The sequence below is a fragment of the Lates calcarifer genome, unplaced genomic scaffold, assembly GCF_001640805.2.
Source record: "Lates calcarifer isolate ASB-BC8 unplaced genomic scaffold, TLL_Latcal_v3 _unitig_5489_quiver_634, whole genome shotgun sequence".
In the NCBI taxonomy this organism is placed as follows: Eukaryota; Metazoa; Chordata; class Actinopteri; family Centropomidae; genus Lates; species Lates calcarifer.
In genome coordinates this window covers 27,258-46,156 of record NW_026117558.1, presented here as the reverse complement: position 1 = coordinate 46,156, position 18,899 = coordinate 27,258, and the positions used below count along the sequence as shown (strand labels likewise).

At 36.2% G+C, this 18,899-nt stretch overlaps 2 protein-coding genes across 5 annotated transcripts; both read left to right on the top strand.

Annotated features, from left to right (window-relative positions):
- Positions 1–580: 580 nt before the first annotated feature.
- fsd1l (fibronectin type III and SPRY domain containing 1-like) lies at positions 581–7,614 on the top strand. The gene is given in 14 exon segments (XM_051068938.1): positions 581–845; positions 1,639–1,734; positions 1,835–1,966; positions 2,445–2,567; positions 2,699–2,721; positions 3,098–3,219; positions 3,573–3,794; positions 4,243–4,268; positions 4,270–4,342; positions 4,441–4,570; positions 5,668–5,756; positions 6,041–6,295; positions 6,578–6,666; positions 6,862–7,614. Coding segments are annotated over 14 exon segments (1,497 nt in total). The 5' UTR covers positions 581–830; the 3' UTR covers positions 6,964–7,614.
- Positions 7,615–9,413: 1,799 nt separating this feature from the next.
- LOC108874604 (band 4.1-like protein 4) lies at positions 9,414–18,114 on the top strand. 4 transcript variants are annotated; one of them, XR_007811467.1, is made up of 15 exons: positions 9,418–9,753; positions 10,277–10,377; positions 10,466–10,570; positions 10,649–10,950; positions 11,264–11,361; positions 12,006–12,087; positions 12,163–12,250; positions 12,504–12,592; positions 13,070–13,133; positions 13,454–13,545; positions 15,010–15,054; positions 15,261–15,346; positions 15,543–15,613; positions 16,155–16,223; positions 16,382–16,446. XR_007811467.1 is itself a non-coding variant. In XM_051068950.1 (13 exons), exons 4-12 carry the CDS (start codon positions 11,352–11,354, stop codon positions 15,571–15,573), a joined length of 630 nt encoding a protein of 209 aa, XP_050924907.1. In that variant the 5' UTR covers positions 9,414–9,753; positions 10,277–10,377; positions 10,466–10,950; positions 11,264–11,351; the 3' UTR covers positions 15,574–15,613; positions 16,155–16,223. The 4 variants fall into 4 exon arrangements, 3 of the variants coding, with proteins under 3 accessions (XP_050924907.1, XP_050924905.1, XP_050924906.1); XM_051068950.1 differs by lacking the exon at positions 16,382–16,446 and having other exon boundaries at positions 9,414–9,753; positions 10,466–10,950; positions 15,500–15,613; XM_051068948.1 differs by lacking the exons at positions 9,418–9,753; positions 10,277–10,377; positions 10,466–10,570; ... (5 more) ...; positions 13,070–13,133; positions 13,454–13,545 and adding exons at positions 16,522–16,572; positions 16,727–16,807; positions 16,891–16,944; ... (2 more) ...; positions 17,598–17,678; positions 17,751–18,114 and having other exon boundaries at positions 15,037–15,054; positions 16,382–16,450.
- Positions 18,115–18,899: the final 785 nt, after the last annotated feature.

The window sequence follows — 18,899 nt, the reverse complement described above, 5'->3', positions numbered from 1 at the left end:
GAGTGTGGTTTTTTTTTGGTATGTATTTATTTTTCTTTTCGGCTTCTCAGCACTCTCTGGCCAACTCAGTTTATCAAGCAACAACATGCAGATTTTATTTCTCCAAGCCAATCGATAGTAGAAACTGATTTCAGTTTCATTTTCTTTGGTCGTCTGCAGAACAATAACAACAACTTTTGACATTTAATATTTTCATATTACAACAATTATTTTGAAAATGTCTTTATTTAAGGTTTCTTGTGAATCATTTTATTTTTAAAAGTTCTCCTTCCTTCCTCACTGGCTTTTGATGACACCAAAGGAAATATATTCCCTCATTAATTAGAATTTATTTTGAAAATCCCTCTGGAAGGTCCAGGACGTCGTTATTCGTTACATTTTCCAGCTCTTTGATCTTTTATTATCATCACCTGAACATCACCCGTGACATGTAAAGCAATAAAGCTGCTTTTCTTTTAATCAACTTCATGGACACTCTTACTCCTCCCATATCCCAGGATTCTTTGCAGTTTAATATTTGACTTTACTGAGTGTCAGAGTTTGTGATGAAAATAAATGTTTTATTTACGTCTTCAGTAAAAATCTAAATGTTCAGTTAAACAGATTGTTGAATATTTACTGTAAAAACATTAATTGTTTTAACCTGATAGCTTCAGTGTTTTTTCTGCAGGGCATCTTCAGACTCTTATTTTGACAGTGCAGACAGGACGTGAGGCCGTGATGTGTGTGACTTCACTTCCTTTCAGTGCCCTGTCCTCCCCCTCTCCTCTCTCTCTCTCTCTCTCTGTCTCTCTCTGTCTTTCTCTCTCTCCCCCTGTCTCTCTCAGGTAATGGACACTCAGAAGGTAAGAATTTAATTGATCAGTGATCAGTAACATTGATAATTTTGCAGTGGGTGAGTTAGACAACACATGGACAGGGAGAGAGGGAGAGAGAGGATTAGCTAGCTGTTAGCTGTTAGCTCTCTCTCCCATTCAGTCTCCCGACCTCACACACACACACACACACACACACACACACACACACACACACACACACCCCCGGTTGAGTGAGCATTGCTCTGAATGAGAGATTTACAGATCAGACTCTCTCTCTGGTCGAGTCAGTATCAGATTGAATGTATTGATTAGCAGGTTATTGATAATTTTTTTCTCTTCAGGTGTTTGTTTTTCTCCTCAGGTAACTACACCTCCTTTACTCCAGGTGTAACTCAACCTCCCCACCTCCCCACCCCCATAACTGTACTCTGACCTCCAGCTGTTTCATTTGTTCATAGAGAACAGTAGAGAGCAGTAAAGCTTCTTCACATTAAATAGTTAAATACAGTGACAACAGTTCTGAAACAAAAAATAAACCAAACTAAAAACTGAATTACAAAAAATGAAATGTATCAAGAAGAAAACCATGATCAGTCGAATCAAAAGCTCTGGTTAAATTAATAAAAACTAAAAGCTGTTCTAGTAAACTGACAAATGTAAATTTACATTAAACAGAAGAAAAAACACTGAGATCAATAAGTGATAACTGGTTAAAACTGAAACTAATTTATTTCCTCTGTAATCGATCAGTAATCAATAAAGGGGTCAGCTGATTGTCAGAAAACACTTCTGAAACTTCTTTTTGTTTGTCTGGAAACAGGAAGCTCTGCGCAGGATCATCACCACATTAACCAATAAAAACGAAGAGCTCCAAAACTTCCTGGAGACGGTCGACAACACGCTGACGGGACTGCAGGTCAGCAGTTGATTGGCTGAGAGGGAGGGGTTTAGATAGGCAGAAACCAACTTAAGTAAAACATAGTAAAAACTATTGAAAGTGAACTTTGTCCAATCAGGAGGAGTCATGTAAGGTGATGTCAGACCTGGAGGCGGAGCTTGGTCAGCTAAGCTCCACCCTGGAGGAGAAGGGTGCGGAGCTCCGTGGCATCATCAAAGAGGAGAAATGCAGGAAGGAAGCGGAGCTTCAGGTGGAGAATTTGTTTTTTCTTTCTCTTGAGCGTGACTTCATCAGTGAAATCATCTGTCACGTCTCAATTCAAAAGAAAAAATGGTTACCATGGTGACAGCATTCTCCGATTGTCAGCAACACCGCCGACATGTTTGAAGAGAATCTGATCAAACGACAGGAAAACCTTTAACAATTTCAAACTCAGTGTTTATTTTTTTAACATTGATGATTTTAAAATGAAATATATTTTCTTACTTTGTTTGGTGAAATCTTTTTTTTTTTTTTTTTTAACATTTTATTTGTTTCACCAAACATTGAAATTGTGTCTGACAAAAACATTTTTTACTTCCAAATACTTTTTGTCTCCATTCTTTACCTCAGTTTGATTAAAATGTTGATTTTTTAAAATATTATATATATTTTTGCAAAGTTTGTATAAAAATGTTCTCATTTTGTCTGATGTTTTTAATTTTCTCTTTGCTGTTGTTTCCTCACAGAGTTTGTTTGTGGTTTTTCAGAAACAGTTGTCAGATGGAAAATTTGCGCTGCTTTCATGTGAAGAACTCCTTGAGTTTGCAAATCAAACACTGACCATCACCAGCGAAGAAGAATTCCTGAAGGTAGGATGGGAGGAAGAAATAAAATCTTTAAAGAAACATTGTGAAATCATCTGGAAGTTCTTTTTTCCTCATGAATTAAAACAGCTGTGATAATACATATTTAAAATTTGTTTTTTCTGTTTTATTTACAGGCTGCAAAACAAATCAAAGAAAGGTTTGTTCAGATTCATTTTAATATGAATATGAAATCATGTTTACATTTTATTTTGATGAAATTTTGTCATTTTTTCTGTTTGTTGAGTTGTCATCATGTTTTAATGGTTTCAACCATAATTCTTTTGTTTCCTCTCATTGTCTTCCATCTTGTCTTGGCTTCCATCACTTGTTTTTGTTTATAACATCTTTCATTTATTTTTCTCACATTCTTTTGGTTTCATTTCTTCTTAAACATTAACATTTACACTAATAGATAAAAGTTTAATCTTAGAAATAAATCTCAGCTCCACAATCACTCATACTCAACCTACTAACCACCCTCCAACTATTAACCCCACTCCGCCCCCTGGAACCCTGCCCCTTCCTGTTCCCAGGGTAACGATGGCTCCGGCATTTCGGCTGACGACTCGTCCGGTGGTGTCGGAGAACATGTCCCAGTTCACTGCTGACTTCAGCGCAGAGAGAGTGGTGCTTCAACGACTTCACTTCCTGCCAGGTGAGTCATCAGGTCCCTGTTTCTTCAGGTAAAAACAGTTTTGCCCGTTTACAGGAAATTAACTCTCCAGGGTTTTTTCTTGTTTCTGTTTGTGCATTAAAATTGCGGTCAAACTCCACACGTTTTGAAACTGTTTACAACATTACATGGTCTCAGTTAAGACAACTGAGAAAACGGTGTCTGCTGAAGTGCAGATTTTGATTCAGAGCTGTTTTCAGTTTTATTTACATTCAAACATCAGTAGTTTCCATGACAACGGAGCAAATTTCATCTGCTGAAGACTGAGACAGTTGAAAGCTCCAGAACAAGCCAAGAGATTTTAACATTTTGTTTTGACTATGTATTTTTTACAGTGCCCAAAGCTCCAGAGATCAACATCTCCCGCTGCATTGTCCACGACAACAACATCACGGTCACCTGGCGACCAGCCAGTGAGGTTGACGGTGAGGGCGGACCAACTGAACACTACGAACTTGAATACAGAAAAACGAACCGCGACAGCTCGCTGAGAGCTGCTGGGGATGCATGCTGGGAAAAAATCTGTGATATCACAGAGACTCAGGTCACAATCTCAGGTGAGAGGTCAGAGGTCAGAGCAGACAGGTGACAGGTGTCAGGATCAGTCTGACGGTCATGGTCCCCTCAGGATGAACTTAAATAACCCCGACGATCCTCAGACTCTGTCAGCAGCTTTCCTGCATGCTGTATTTACTGCTAACTAGCTAATGTTAGCATGCTAACATGCTAAACGTAAAACCTGCTGAACGCTAATATGTTGCATTGTTGTTGTTGGCATGTTAGCATGGTAAGTAAGTAAAGTTTATTTGTATAGCACTATTCAAGACAGGGCAGCCACAATTTACAGTATGATGTTAGCATTAGCATGGTGGTAGACTCTGACTCTGTTCATTTTAAATTGAATGAACTTAATATAAAATGTAAAATGTTAACTGACAAGATGAAGCTAAAACTATGCTAAGCTACGCTAACTCAGTTAATTGTAGTTTTGTTTTCATGTTTCAGGTCTAAAGTTTGATTCCCGCTTCATCGTCAGTTCGAGTTCGAGCAAAAAACAAAACTGCTGCAGGAGAGTTCTCTGAGTCCGTTACCATAGAGACCAGAGGTGAACACATGAATGGATCGATGAATGAACTGTGCACTGTAAAAAATGTGAAGTTGAATTATTACTGAAATGTTCTTTGTCTTCCTCTTCGATCGCAGCGTATAACTTTGGCTTCGATGCGTCTACGGCTCACGCTGAGCTGAAGGTTCAAGGCGACACGGTGACCTGGGAGCCTCAGGGGGTCAAAGGTCACGACCTTCGACTCCGAGGCAAAGAGAGTAAAAGCAGGTGAGGAAACGTGTCTCTAATGATGTCATCAGGTGTTATTTCTTCAAACTTTATTTATATATGTGTGTAGACAGAGTTTACTGCAGGTCACACTGAACTGATCAATACTGAAATCAATCAGGCTCATTGTTATCCCTAGTTTATTGATCAGCCACAGCGTAATCAGTGTTTTATACATTTATTGAGATTTATTTCAAAGTTACAGAATAAACTTTTCACCAACACAAACAGGAAATAAACTTCATGTTGTTGTTTTCTGTCCAAACTAAATAATGTTTCTGTTTTTATTTTGAAACAAACTTTGTTTACAGCTAATATAAAAACATTCTGCTCTGTGACGTATCAATGTTTTAATCTTCAATATTTTCTCTGCTGCTCTGTTTGTGTTTAACATTTTTGTCCTTCTTCAGTCTCCGTACTGTGTCCTCTCCGACCTTCTCAGGTAGAAACTGTCAACGCTGACTGGTTGCTTAGCAACCATTGTGTCACCAATCACCTTCTTCATTTGCCATTTCTCCTTTCATGCAGCAAATCACTTCACTGCTGACATCACTGCTGACATCACATCAGCATTTATTTTACAATTTTTAATAAAATCTTTCTGTTTGTGTTTTTAATCTCTGTCATGGTTTTAAATCTGTTTTTGTATATTTTGTTTTAATTTTTTAGAAAAAAGTTCAACCACAATTTTATAAATTTACTAATGAGTGAAGTGCTAATGATATTTTACTAATTTAGAAAAATTACATTAAAAATGTAATTAATTTATAATAATATTTTTAATTTATGAATTTAAAATGAAACTGTTTTGAGTAAAAGTTTTATTGCTTTAACCACATTTCATTGTATTTAATGAAAATTATCTTGTGTACTTAATTTTTAAATAGAATATTAATGTAAAACTTATATATTTTGTCAAATTAGTCCAAGTTTATTGTCATGAGTGAAACTGAACATTCTGTGTTTTCATATTGTTTCATCTCTTTGTTTCTGCTGCGTCATCACTCCGATTCAACCTTCATTGGCTATTTCACCTTTTACACTACGGCAGTTTTAATTCTTTTCACATGTTTTTATTTTATTCTGGGCTTTTTTAGCAGCAGAAGCGCCACACCGTCACCCAATAAGGTGGCAGGAAGTCGAGCTGGACGAGACAGGTTCGCTGGAGAGTCGTACACAGTACTTGGTGCAGTAATACACTACACTTATTACATATAGATACTCCTGCCAGTGAATGACTATTAAAATATAAACTGTGGATAAAATTAATTCATTAAAATATGTTGCGTAATATGTATAACAAGAATCATTGCAGACTTTTATTTTGAAGGTTACAATGGAATAAAATGGTTCCTCTTTGGCATTTATTTTGAAAATGTATTTTCAAGTATTTAACTTTTTCTTTGCACTGTAAAAAATCTGATATCTTTTTAAACATTTTGAAATATTTTTTGTTCCTCTGTCTCCTAGGCGACCAGGAGATGATTGGTGGCTGCTACTATTGGGAGCTCTGCCCCCTGGCTGACTGGAAGTCCTTCAGTGTGGGCGTGGCCTATCGGGCCAGCCTGGGTCGCTTCGACCAATTAGGGAAGAGCACTGGTTCGTGGTGTCTCCATGCCAGCCAATGGTTGCAGAGCTCGCTCGCTGCTAAACACAACAACCGTGCGAAAGCACTTGATTGGCCACTGCCTCAGCGAATCGGAATCTACTGCGATTACGACAACGGTGTGGGGAAAATATTTTACTTGAATTTTTCTGATTCTCTGTGCAGTTATTTTTCTTTTAAAAGTGATTTTCTGATGTTGAGATTTTATTTAGAATTTATTTTTATATTCTTCAACTTTACCAAGACTTCAACTGTTTGCAGATGACACTCTTTAGTTTCTCACTGATTTTTAACTGTTTTCCTCAGCTGTAAGGACTTTTAGCTTAGTTTACTGAATCACACCAGTTTTTTATCAGTTTGTCTTGGTCTTCAGATTGATCTGACGTGTCTCTGTCTTTCAGGTGATTTATCTTTTATTGATGTTGATCGACTTCGTCTTCTTCACTGCTTTAAAACTAAGTTCAGTCAGCCCCTCATCCCCGCATTCACTGTGAGTATTGCAGTAATACTACAGTAATACTTTGTGTGTACAGTAAACATTCAGGAATCAGTTTTCTTCTTAAACATTAGAAAAATAAACTGTGCAGTTTGATGAAGTACAGATGAAGATGTTTTGGCAGTGTAATACTTGTTGTCATAGTGTTGCAGTAATAACAGTACTAACAGCAGTAAAACTGTCTTGCAGGTTTGGTGTGGTGGTATCACCATAACAACAGGTCTGCAGGTGCCGAGTTTCATGGAAAATTTCCTCTCCACCAATCGGAGCCTGAGTAACCTGTCACAGTAAATCCACTTTAATTATCTGTTTCTATTTTATTTTATATTTCATAATGTCAGAACTTGATTTGTTATATTTTTATTTATTAATTTAAAATTAATAAATTATATTGGGTATAGAATGAACTGTTGTGCTTATAGAATATTATAGTGTAAAACAAATAATCATATATGTACATAATTATAAGGCCTATAATGATTTCTAAAAACTATTATTGATTATTCTTGCCTGCTCTTATTTTGAAAGTCTTGACCTGAAGCCATAGTTGGATAGTATGTGTGCTTTTATTTTGAAGAAATACTACTGTTGTCCATTAACTAGGGCTTTTCTTTTGAGTGTTGTATCTCAGTAGAAACAGGAACATTCCCTTTGACTTTCAATGCTGCACGCTGTAACCAGATGTCATTTATTGTTAAAGTTCAGGAGGAAGTTGTTATTTTGAAGGGTAAATTTGAATATTAGAAAACACTTTTGTTTGTTTTTTCAGTGGATGAAAATTTATTAAAAATGTGAACTTTAGATTCAGAAAATATGAGGTAATATCAGAGATGATGTTTGTTATTGATTCTTCTCATGTATCAATCACCCAAAATCAGTTTTTTTAATATCAGAAATGTTTTGATAAATTGGAAAATAAAAAATGTTGATGAAGTAAACTTATTTACAAAACATCCCTGGGATTTTATTCTGAAATAACTGACCCCAATCCAGACCCAGACCTACAGACCAAGCACAGACATCTCAGATTGAACCAGTTTTTTCAGCAGTTTTATTTCACTGACTTTAGAGGATTTTTCTCTTTAATTTCCCAAAAATAAAAATAAAAACTTAAAATCTTAGATCTGTCACCTCCCTCTCTGCAGGTGAGTACAGGTGAGAGTACAACAACTTTGATGTCAGGACTAAGACTACAAGACTGAAACTACAGGACTGGACCAACAGGACTGAGACTTCAGGACTGGACCAACAGGACTGAACCAGTGGTGCACAGATTGTGAAGCCCCTTTCACTCAGTCAGTCACAATGATCCTGTGAGTGATGGGATCAAACTCTGAAGATCTGGACCTAAATAAAACCCTGATCAGGGATCACCACTGAGCTGATGGAGTATCCCAGAGATCAGTTCAGGTTCAGATCTCTGGAGGTTTTAGTCCTCAGGGTGGAGGTTTGTAGCTACAGTTAAAGGTTTTTTATTCAGGACTGAGGGGAGTCATGACCCTGACGAGGTCTGAAACCTTTTGACTTGAACTGGTCCAGGATCATAAAACACAACAGAGTCTGTAGATGTCAGAGTTTTTTTAACACTCATTGTTAATATATCAATATTTTAATCAATACAATTAATATTAATGCTAATGTTTGAGGTAAACATGTGTCAGTGTTAATGCTAAATGCTAATGCTAACAGAGTGACAGGTGGTTACCTTGGCGATGCAGTAAAGTCCAAAACAGATGAGAGCGATCAGAGACAGAATCTGAACGCAGACAGGGGGACGAGAATCCTGAGACATGATTGGTCCTTTTCATAAAACCTCACCAGCCCATCAGGATGCTCCTCTCCAACAGTGATGTCACCATCTTTGAAGTTTAATTAAAATATTTAAATAAAATAATTATTATATGTGTAGGTAAATATTAAAAAGATGTGACCAGGCTGAAGAAGAACAGATGAGTAAAGACGAGTAAAGTTGACGTTTATACCTGCACCTTTAATCCTACATTGTAAAAATGCTAATCTGACTCCATTAGCTGATAAAATATTCTGTCAAAAACACTAAAGGGAATGATTTTGATTTTACAGAGAAATTAACCACAAACTGAATTTAATATTTTTAAAGATTTTTATGATCAACTTATTTCAGTAAACTTTTCTCAGTAAAGTAAATATTAATTTCAATGTTTACTCAGAAATAAACTGAAAAAAATGCATCTGTTTTTAAATTTAATAACAGAAAATGTATATATTTAATATAATTGTTAACTGAAAGAAAACAGTGAAATTATTGATTTTTCAAATTTTTCTTTTTTTTCACTTTCATCTGTTTGTGTTTAATTCAGTAAAGAAACTTTTATCAGTTTGTTTAATTTTCACTAAGATGTTTTTCTGTTTACGCTGCATTGACTTTGGATTTAGAGCTTCAGAGAAAATCCTCCAGTTTAATCGGACTGAGAGAGTCATTAAAACGACAGAGAAACATCAATAAACAAAGATTATTTATTATTGATCCACAGATGGATGAAGAACATCAACGACATTTGAATCATTAATAATTCAACACTGTGAGTGAAAACATGTTAATATTTAACTTAAACACAAATAATCTGATAAATTTACTGAAGTTTTATATTTAATTCTATATAGTGTTGATTTAAAGTTTAAATAAAAATAATGTAAATAATGTAAACAGTTTTTATTATTTAATAATTTCTTCAGTTTTGTCAAAGTGAAAAATTATTTTTTCAGAGTTTGAGTTGAAACATAACAGGTTTTTATATAAAAACAAAAACAAGTGAAGATGTAAATTAGAGTGGTGGTGGTGGGGTGTCTCCATGGCAACAAATCAACATGACAATGAGAAAGAGGAAGAGAGGGAGGGAGGGGAGGAGGGAGGAGGTCGTTTCCACAGCAACATAACAACAGAACAAGAAGAAAACAGGAGAGAGGAGAGAACGACTGTGAAAGAGAAGAAAAAGAAAAGAAAGTAAATCACCAGAGAAAAATAGAAAGAAGGAAAAGAAAGAGAGAAGGAGAAAGAAGAATAAAAAAAGAAGAAGTGAAAGAGTGGATCTGCAGCAGCAGGTGAGGAGGAAACACTGCTGACTTCATTTCCCATGATGCATCTGTAGTTTTAATCTGCTGTTTGAGTAGCTTTTGGTTTTAAAGTGAAATATTCCTTTAAAAGTTAGAATATTATTTCTTTCCATAGCTGAAGTTGCATACACATGTTAAGTGTAAGCTGTTCGATCGATGTTCAGGATGGTGTCATTTGCTCTCTTTGTTCATCTCATTCTATTAAATAAAGTGAAAAAAAAAATAATTTAAAAAAGTTAGAATATTATTTCTCCTTAAATAAAGAAGTTTAAGTTTAAATGTTTCTTCACAGAATTTATCTTCAGTGTTTTTTTTTCCAGATCAATGAAACGTTCAGGTCTGTCAGTGTTTCTACAGCTTTACTGTAAATTTATTCATTTGGATAAAAACTCAGTGAAACATTTTTTCCTGCTGAATTTTAACCTGATGTCATTTTAACTCAGCTCCTGATTGGTTGATTCTTAGGTGTTTCTGCTCCAGGTAACATCTCTAATCCTGTCCCTGTCCTTAGGGAAGATGGCCTGTTTCCGTGGCAACCAAGAGAAGTTTTATGGAGAAGTTCTCCTATTGGACGAGACAAAGATCTCGCTAACGGCTGAGCGAGGCATCAAGGTGAGCGAGAACTTCTTGTTTATGATTTCTTCTGATGAAACGTCACTGATCTCTCTTGTCTCCGAAGTAAAATCAGTTTTGTCCTCAGAAATCCTCAAAGGCGGCGGCCATCTTGAACCAGGTGTATTCTCACCTGAACCTGGTTGAAGTTGAATTCTTCGGTTTGAGATTCTGTGACAACAAACATCAGACGGTGATAACATGAAACTGACCTGAAATAGCTTCACTGAATTTTATAGAAACGTTAATAATGAATTTGTTTTTGTTTCAGCTCTGGTTGAATCCTTCAAAAACTCTGTCACAACATCGAGAGCTCAGCAAGTTTTTTTTTTACTCTGTAGCATTTTGAGATTTCTTTCGAAGTGTGAAAAGTGTGTTAGAAATAAAATGTATTATTATTATCATTATTATTAAGTTTTTAGTCTCAACAAAAATATTTATTTTTTTTATATTCAGTTTTAATTTTAAAAATCTGTTTTCCCTCTGTTTTATCTCAGTCGGGCCTCCGTATATTTTTTATTTTGGAGTCAGATTTTACGCTGAAGATCCATCGAAGCTGAAAGAGGAAACACGGTAAAAATCCTCAAAACAAAAACTTTCTGAATAAAACCGTTTTTATTTCAGATCTAAACTGCAAAGATAAAAAACTGTATTTAAACAGACGATGATTCTGTTTTTTCTTGAACCTTTTTAAATCACATAAAACTGACGACTAGAGGTTTTTCCTTTTATTTAAAACATTAATAACTAAAGCTGAAGAACATCTGAATGTTTGAACTAATATTAGGGTGGATTTTTATCTCTGTGTTAAAACACTTTTCTGTTTTTTGTCTTTATTTCTTGTTTCTGGATTCAGAAAATTAAAAGAGCAACTGTTTGTTTTCAGGTTCCAGTTTTACCTGCAGGTTTGTCAGGATGTCCGCCGAGGTCGCCTGCTGTGCCCCCCCCACCTCAAACCTCGACTCTTCGCTCTGATGCTGCAGGGTCAGAAAAACTTTAAACATCAGAAATTAATCAATCAGCATTAAATCAACACTTAAAAAAAAAAATCAGTGTTTAATTGAAGAAAATGAATGGATTCACATTTATCCTGGTTTTTAATTTATTACATTTTAAAAAGCAGTTTATTTTAAACATATTATCTCTAATGTGATGAAGGAAAAATGTTTGTATTCAATAGAAACTATCCTCTGTCAGACATTTCCTGTTTTATTTTGAAAATCCCTCCCTGTGGTCCCACTCACCTGGTCCCTACTCACCTGCAGCTCATTCTGTTTCTCCTGATTCTGATTCTTACTTTATTTTCTCTCGCTTTATTTCCTGTGAACCTGCTGCTCTTTGTTCTTGTCTCTAAAACTTATCATTTGCGTCTGAAATCCTGAGACAATAATTTAAACTGAGGAAAAACCTGAATGTACAAACTGTGAAAATGTTGTTCAATGTTTATTTACAATAAGCTAAGTTACAGTTCAGTTTTAAATTTAATCTGAGCTCAGGTTCAGGTTTCTTCAGTCTGTGACGACAGAAACAGAAAAATAATGAACACAGAGAATCAGCTGATGTCATTAACCAATCACAATCCAGATATAAACTGACGTCATTATTGATTGTTTTTGTTTTTGTGTTAGCTGATCGAGGTGACCACGGTGGACCGGAGATGATGGACTCAGAGGAAAACCAGGAAATACAAAACCTCTACAGATCATTCAGGTAGACAGGAAGTACGGGGGGTGGGGGGTTTGACTGAATCAACACATTCACTAACAACCCCCCCCTTCTCTGCAGTGGTGTCTCTCGTCCTCAGGCTCAGAGCCTCTTCCTGTCTCTCTGCAGTTCTCTGCAGATGTACGGAGTGTCTCTGTTCAACGCCTACGTAAGATCAATAATCACTGATCAATTATCACTGATCAACAATCGCTGATCAATAATCACTGATCAAGTTTCATTTAGCTCATTTTACTTACTATTCCTGTCAGTCACATTCATTGATCGTGTTGTTCAATCATGCTGATCGGTTATGTTGATTGATCTCACAGTGACATGGGGAGAAAAGTTCAGTTAAACTGAAAAATGTATTTTTTGTGTTTAGTTATTGATCCATCTTTACTCCCATGATTCCTTGCCAGGGGGAGAACCAGTCTGACTACTTCCTGGGTCCAACCCCAGTAGGCGTGGTCATCTACAAGAACAAAGTGCTGGTGGGAAAATATTTCTGGTAGGAGTGAGACATCACCAATATCTTTGATCACCTGTTAAATACATCACTACAGAGTGAGACCTCCTGTACCAACATATTCAATTTTTGGTGATGGGATTTATGAAGGACACTTGTTAAAACATTTGTAAAACAAACAACATAAACAACATGAACTAATATTTGAAAAAAAAACAGCACAAACATGTTTCCATTAAACTGAATAATTCATATTAATATAAATGAACAATGTAAATAAATGTTTTCATTTTCTGCATAACTTTGATAAACCATATTAACAATTTAAAGAAATAATTTTAATGTATATTCATATTCATAATAACAATAACAATTCTATTCATACAGGAGATCAGTAAATCTCCACAAAATAACGTCTGTAATAAACAAAATAAATGAAGATATAAATATCAGTTAAAATGTTTTCTTGTGTTTAAAAAGTTTTCTGTGATCATGTGACCTGTTGTGAATTTTCCTCAGGCAGAGAATCACCAAACTTCACTTTAAAGACGAGACGTTTGAGCTCAGAGTTGTTGGAAAAAATGTGAGTTCCTGTCAGCTGGCGTGCTAATGCTAATGCTAATGAAGCGTTTATAAACTCAAATCAAGTTTATTCATTGTTCACAGAAAAACAACTTTAACATGAAGGAAAACAGGAATTTACAGAGTTCACTGATTTAGAGAAAAGAGCTGAAATATTCACTATTCATATTTGTAATATATTAATATATAGGAAAAGGTGACTCTGATTATTGGTTTGTAAAAACTGCTGAGAGGCTGGGGTGGGGGGGTGCGGGGGTCTTCTCCCTGTCTTCACTGATGTTTTTGTGTGTGTGTGTGTGTGTGTGTGTGTGTTTGTTTCAGGGCTCAGAGACGTCGTTCTTCTTTCAAATGTCTGATCGATATGAGTGTAAACGTCTGTGGAGATGTTGTGTCGACCATCACATCTTCTTCAGGTGATGACATTCACTGATTGTTTTCTACCTGACAGAATAACCAACCAGAGTGTTACTGCAGTAAATGTAGTGATGAGGTTGATTGTTCAATCTGAGGTCTGAGATTAATTAAGTAACTTCAGGTGTAACTTTTCAGGGTTCAGGTATATCACCATGGTAACTGATGCTGAACACCTGACCTGCTCCAGGTCAGATCAATAGATATAGATCAATAGATGGTTTTTCGGTGTGTGTCCGCTCATTTATCAGAGATTCTTGAATCTGACAGAAAGAGTGTTGATGATTTGATTCACTGCAGCTCAGAATAATATGAGGAGAAATAAAAACTAAACCCTCTGATGTCTCTGATTCACACACTGATCAATATTACCATCATCATTCATTAGAAATGATTGATCTGATCAGACATGAACTCTCCTCTCTCAGTCTGACGTTACTTTACCTTTTATCTGCATCACCTGTTCAATTTGTTGATCATCAGATGAGAGAACAAAACTTCAGAATAATTCCTGAATTTATTTACAGTTTATGCTCAGTCTGACGTTTATTCATTGGAAATTATTTCCATTTTTTTTCTTTGGGGTTAGGGTTAGGGTTAGGATTAGATCTGATCATCTTGTTTATATTTCACCTGTGAATGTTGCTGTACCTGGATTTACCTGCAGGTGTCAGCAATCATGTATCAATTCTTTATTCATGGTTCTGACAATGTTAATTTTAATTAAAAACCACCTCTGTCATGTGACTGTGTTCGTAGCCTGTAGAAAACCCAGAGTTACCTGAGCCAGGTGATAACCAGCTTCATGATGGAGGTGATCCAGGACAGCTGAAGTTAGTCTCAGTGAAGCCAGATAAGGAACAGATGTCCAGGATTGAATTAGCTTCGTAGCACAGAAGACTCGTCAGATTCAAACGAGTCACAGAGTTACTATATAATCAATACAGAGCTGCAGGACTGATCCTGAAACCAGGAAATCAATTAACATGTTAGCATGTTAGCACTTCCTGTTCCCTCGTCCCAAAGTCAGTGTGTTTCTGGTTAAATGTCTGAAATAAGGTCGGTGGTTTTAACACAAGCTCAAGACATTTTCAGGTTTTATTCTCCAACATTAAATCCGTCAGTAAACCCCCCACCCCCCATATGATGAACTAAACCTGGAAGGATAAGAAACTTTAGCTGCTCACAGTTTATTTTCTGGAATAATCCAAAACATAATGAAAAAAAATTCCACTGGCTTGGTGGAGGGAACCAGGCTAATGCAAACTTCAGGGATGGACTACAGAAACACATCATCACTGCAGGACTGTATCGGTGCAAAGGAAAAGAGAACAGAACGACAGAACTGAGGAAAATTGTCATAAAGAAATACTTCCTTCAGCGTTTTGTTTGTCTCTGTGGCAGAAACAGAAACATTCACTGATTTGTCAGAAATGTTAATCTTATTTATTGTTTATTGTTTTCAGGATGTCAGAGTCAAATCCTTTGACAAACAAAATGAAACACAACAGGTAAACACACACACACAAACACACATCATTAATCAAGTTAAATAATTTTTTATTCTTAAATTTTAATTCAATTTCTGTTATTTCTGATTTTTTTTATTGTATCATTCGTGTATTGTATCATTATTTGTTTTCGTCATTGAAGGTAAAATCTTAAAGTTGAATGTTTAAATAAGAAAGTTTGTTCTCTCTCTCTCTGTTGTGTGAAGCACTGCTCGCTCACCCAGTTTGTCTTTTCCTCGGCTGAATGGCAGCATGAGAAACAAAACTTTCTGTATGAGACCAAAACACCACAGTATGTCCACTTTAGTGTCATCATCATGATCACTTCAGAGAGAATGATCACATTTCCAATCATTTCTAAATTTATCATCTATAATAAAAAAACTGAAAAGAAAATATTTTATTCAAATAGAATTTTTACTATTGATTATTAATTCTTTCACAGATGAGTTTACTCATTTAACTGTCTCCGCCCACCTCTTCTCCAGCCAATCAGACAGCAGAGAATGTTTGCAGTGAACCATGTGACAACGCAGGCAGCACCACCTGCTGTTCAAAGGTGAGAGACAGAACTGTGTAGTTAACAGAGATTTCAGACACGACGCTGATCAAACTTGATTTGAAATGTTTTTGAGTAATCAGTCATGTGATCATGTGATCGTAGGCTTGTTGGAGATGAACTGCTCCTCACCTGTTGATCAGGTGGCAGTTTCCAACAGAAATGCTCACACTATGTCAGATGATTAGATCAATATCTGAATCAGGTGATCAGTGTTCAGCAGTCACCACAGAAACTGGTTTACCTGCAGCTGATTCCTGAATGCTGCAAGAGCTCATATCTAACAGATGTTCATTTCTTTACCAACTAAAACAGAACTAAACAGTTCATATAAAACCTCATGTTACTGATGCAACATCTGAACCAATCAGCTCAGTCAGATCAGGTGAGAGCCAGGTGTTTCCCACCATGCTATGCAGCACCTGGCTCCTCGATGTGGTGAGGTTAGTGTTGCTTTGATGCCTCATCAGTCGTCTCCAACGAGCCTAATGTCATGATCATGTGATGATGTCATGTGATGAAGTTTGTCTTGTTCCTGCAGGTCTGAGGGCAGGGTAGAGGAGGACCATGCGAAGCCCAGTGTACCATGGGAAAGCAGCGGCCCTCTGAGGTAGAATAAAATAACATGAAATAAAATCTAACATGTGAACATGTATGTAAATTACATGATCAAAACATTAAACAACAACAATAATAATTAGATAATTATGTAATTAAATTACTGTTCAAATATAATCAATTGACTGTGTGGCTGTAATCTGATTACAGTGGACTCTTCAACCCAAAGTTTCCTCCAAGCACCAAAGAAAAAGAACGAAAGGGAAGAGGACAGCAGAGGTAAAGAAGGAAAGAAAAGAAGGACAAAGAAATAAATTAGTTGACTGACGTGTTTCCTGTTTGTGTTTCAGACGCAGCAGAAGTCTGGATGGTGATCGACCAATCAGACAACAGAGGAGGAGGTGAGGAGGCATGGCTAACATTTTATTTTCTCTGTTTTAATTTAGAAAAAAAATAATCAGAGAATTTTATGAGAAACAAAATTACAAATTTTTAAAAATGAGTTTGGAAAGTTTAAGTCCAGTTTTTAAAGCTTCTGTAATCTTTGTTCTGCAGGTCGCATTCCCATGGCAACATGAGTAGCGGCAACGAATCAGAGAAGACGGCCAGTGAGCAATGCAGAAGAACAAAGACCCGGTAATAACAGATGTCTTTGTACCTTAAATTTCTCTGGACCTCCTTGTCCATAGTTTGCTAATCTATTTCCTGTTTTCACTTAGTGGTTGCCATGGTAACCAGAAATCCAACTCTCACTTTCGGTTCCGGGGCAGATCGTACGTATGAATACTTTGTAGTAGAAACTAATACTAATGCTAATGCTAACAGTTCCAGTCTTTGGCTAATGCTATAATTCCAAAGCTGAAGTTCAGTTTTACTAAATGTAGCATCTGTTTCAGTGACTAATGTTAATGTTTTCTTTGTAGACGAAGCCCTGATGCCCTGACATGGAAACACATCCAGTGAGTGTGTGTGTGTGTGTGTGTGTGTGCTGAGTTCCTTTGGCTGTGCTGAATGAATGAATCTGCAGAGTCAGTAGTGAATCAGTAAAGATTGTATCTGATGCTCCCCCTACGGGAGACTCTGTAATCCTGCATGGATTTTGGATGGATTGGTCATTAGATAGAAATACATTTGATTAAATATGAAAAAATACTGTAGATGAACAGTAAAAAAAAACATTTTCTGATTAACATTGAATGCATTTATTAATTCAGTTATGTATTTAATAATGTATTTTTATTCATTATTTGAATCATATTTACTCTGACTTTGTGTAAACAGGAAACAGCTGGTGGAGCCCAACGCTTTGATTGTCAGACAGATGGAGGAAATACCTTACACAGAAGTGAGGTAAGGATGGAAGAAAGGAAAGAAGGGAATAAGAAAGGAAAGAAAGGAATTAAGGAAACTTGTTTGTGTCCTACAGAGTGTCAGGGGAGCCAATGAGAGCATGTCGTTCTCTGAGGGAGCGACGTCATTGCCGGTGGGCATCAGCTTCCGACCTCCAGTAGGTGTCAATCAGGTGTTTCAATCAGTGATGTCATTAATAAGTGATTACTGATTGGTGTTTGTGTTTTAGTTCAAAGACAGAGCTAGTTCCTCCACTTCCTGTTACCAAGGCAACTGACACTTCCTGTCAATTACCCACAAGTCCCTGAGGCTGCTGCTGACTCATATTACGTCCACCCCTATAAAGAGTTTCTCCAGTTTTATAAACATACTACAATGTGTACTGTGTTTTTACACAAAATAGTTGTTAAAACATTAATTTAAAGTGCATGTTATACACACACACACACACACACACACGTATATATATGTATATATATATATATATATATATATATAAAGAGATAGCTCTGTGTGTGTGTATATATAAGATAACTCTGTGTGTGTGTGTGTGTATATATATATATATATATGATAAAAACTTTAATCATGTAAGCAGATGATTCTGTTAGTGTTTGTTTCATGTTTACATATTAAACTGAAATTAAAAATCAACAGAAGTCTGATGTTTAAAGAATCTGTTGCTAACATGCCCTTGTTTACTGTATAATTTATTAATGTAATTTACAGTATTGTACACTAATGTAGTGTAATGTAGTGTAGTGTAGTGTAGTAGTGTAGTAGTTGTTGTGACAGGGTGGGCAGCCATCTGCTTTAACCAGTTGGGTTTAGACAGAGACAGAGAGAGAGAGGGGGGGGGGGGGGGGGGGTACTAGAAAATAGCGACAGGAGAACATAACATAATGCAGAGTCCATGTAAAGATGTAAATTGTTATCAATAATACAAAAGAAGTAATAATAGTTAAGACAATTTAAGTCATAAATGCAATAGTAGCAGTAATACAAGAAGCAGCACTAATAATTTTAGATAAAACAGCAGGAGTTGAGTGGGGTTGTAGGAGCAGCAGGAGGCTTGTTTTATGTGGGAGCTAAAGGACATATCCTAATCAAAGATAACTCCAAGGTTCTTTACAGTGTAGCTGGGGCAATATTGTCTAATGTAACTACATCATTAGAAAATGTATTTCTGACGTGTTCGGGACTGAGAACAATAACGTTGGTTTTGTCTGAGTTCAATAGTAGGACATTGCTGGTCATCCAAGTCTTAATGTCCCTAAGGCCTGAAGTTTAGCTAACTGATTTGTTTCATCAGACTTCAATGACAAATATAGTTGTGTATCATCTGCATAACAATGGAAACTAGATAATTTGCATTTTC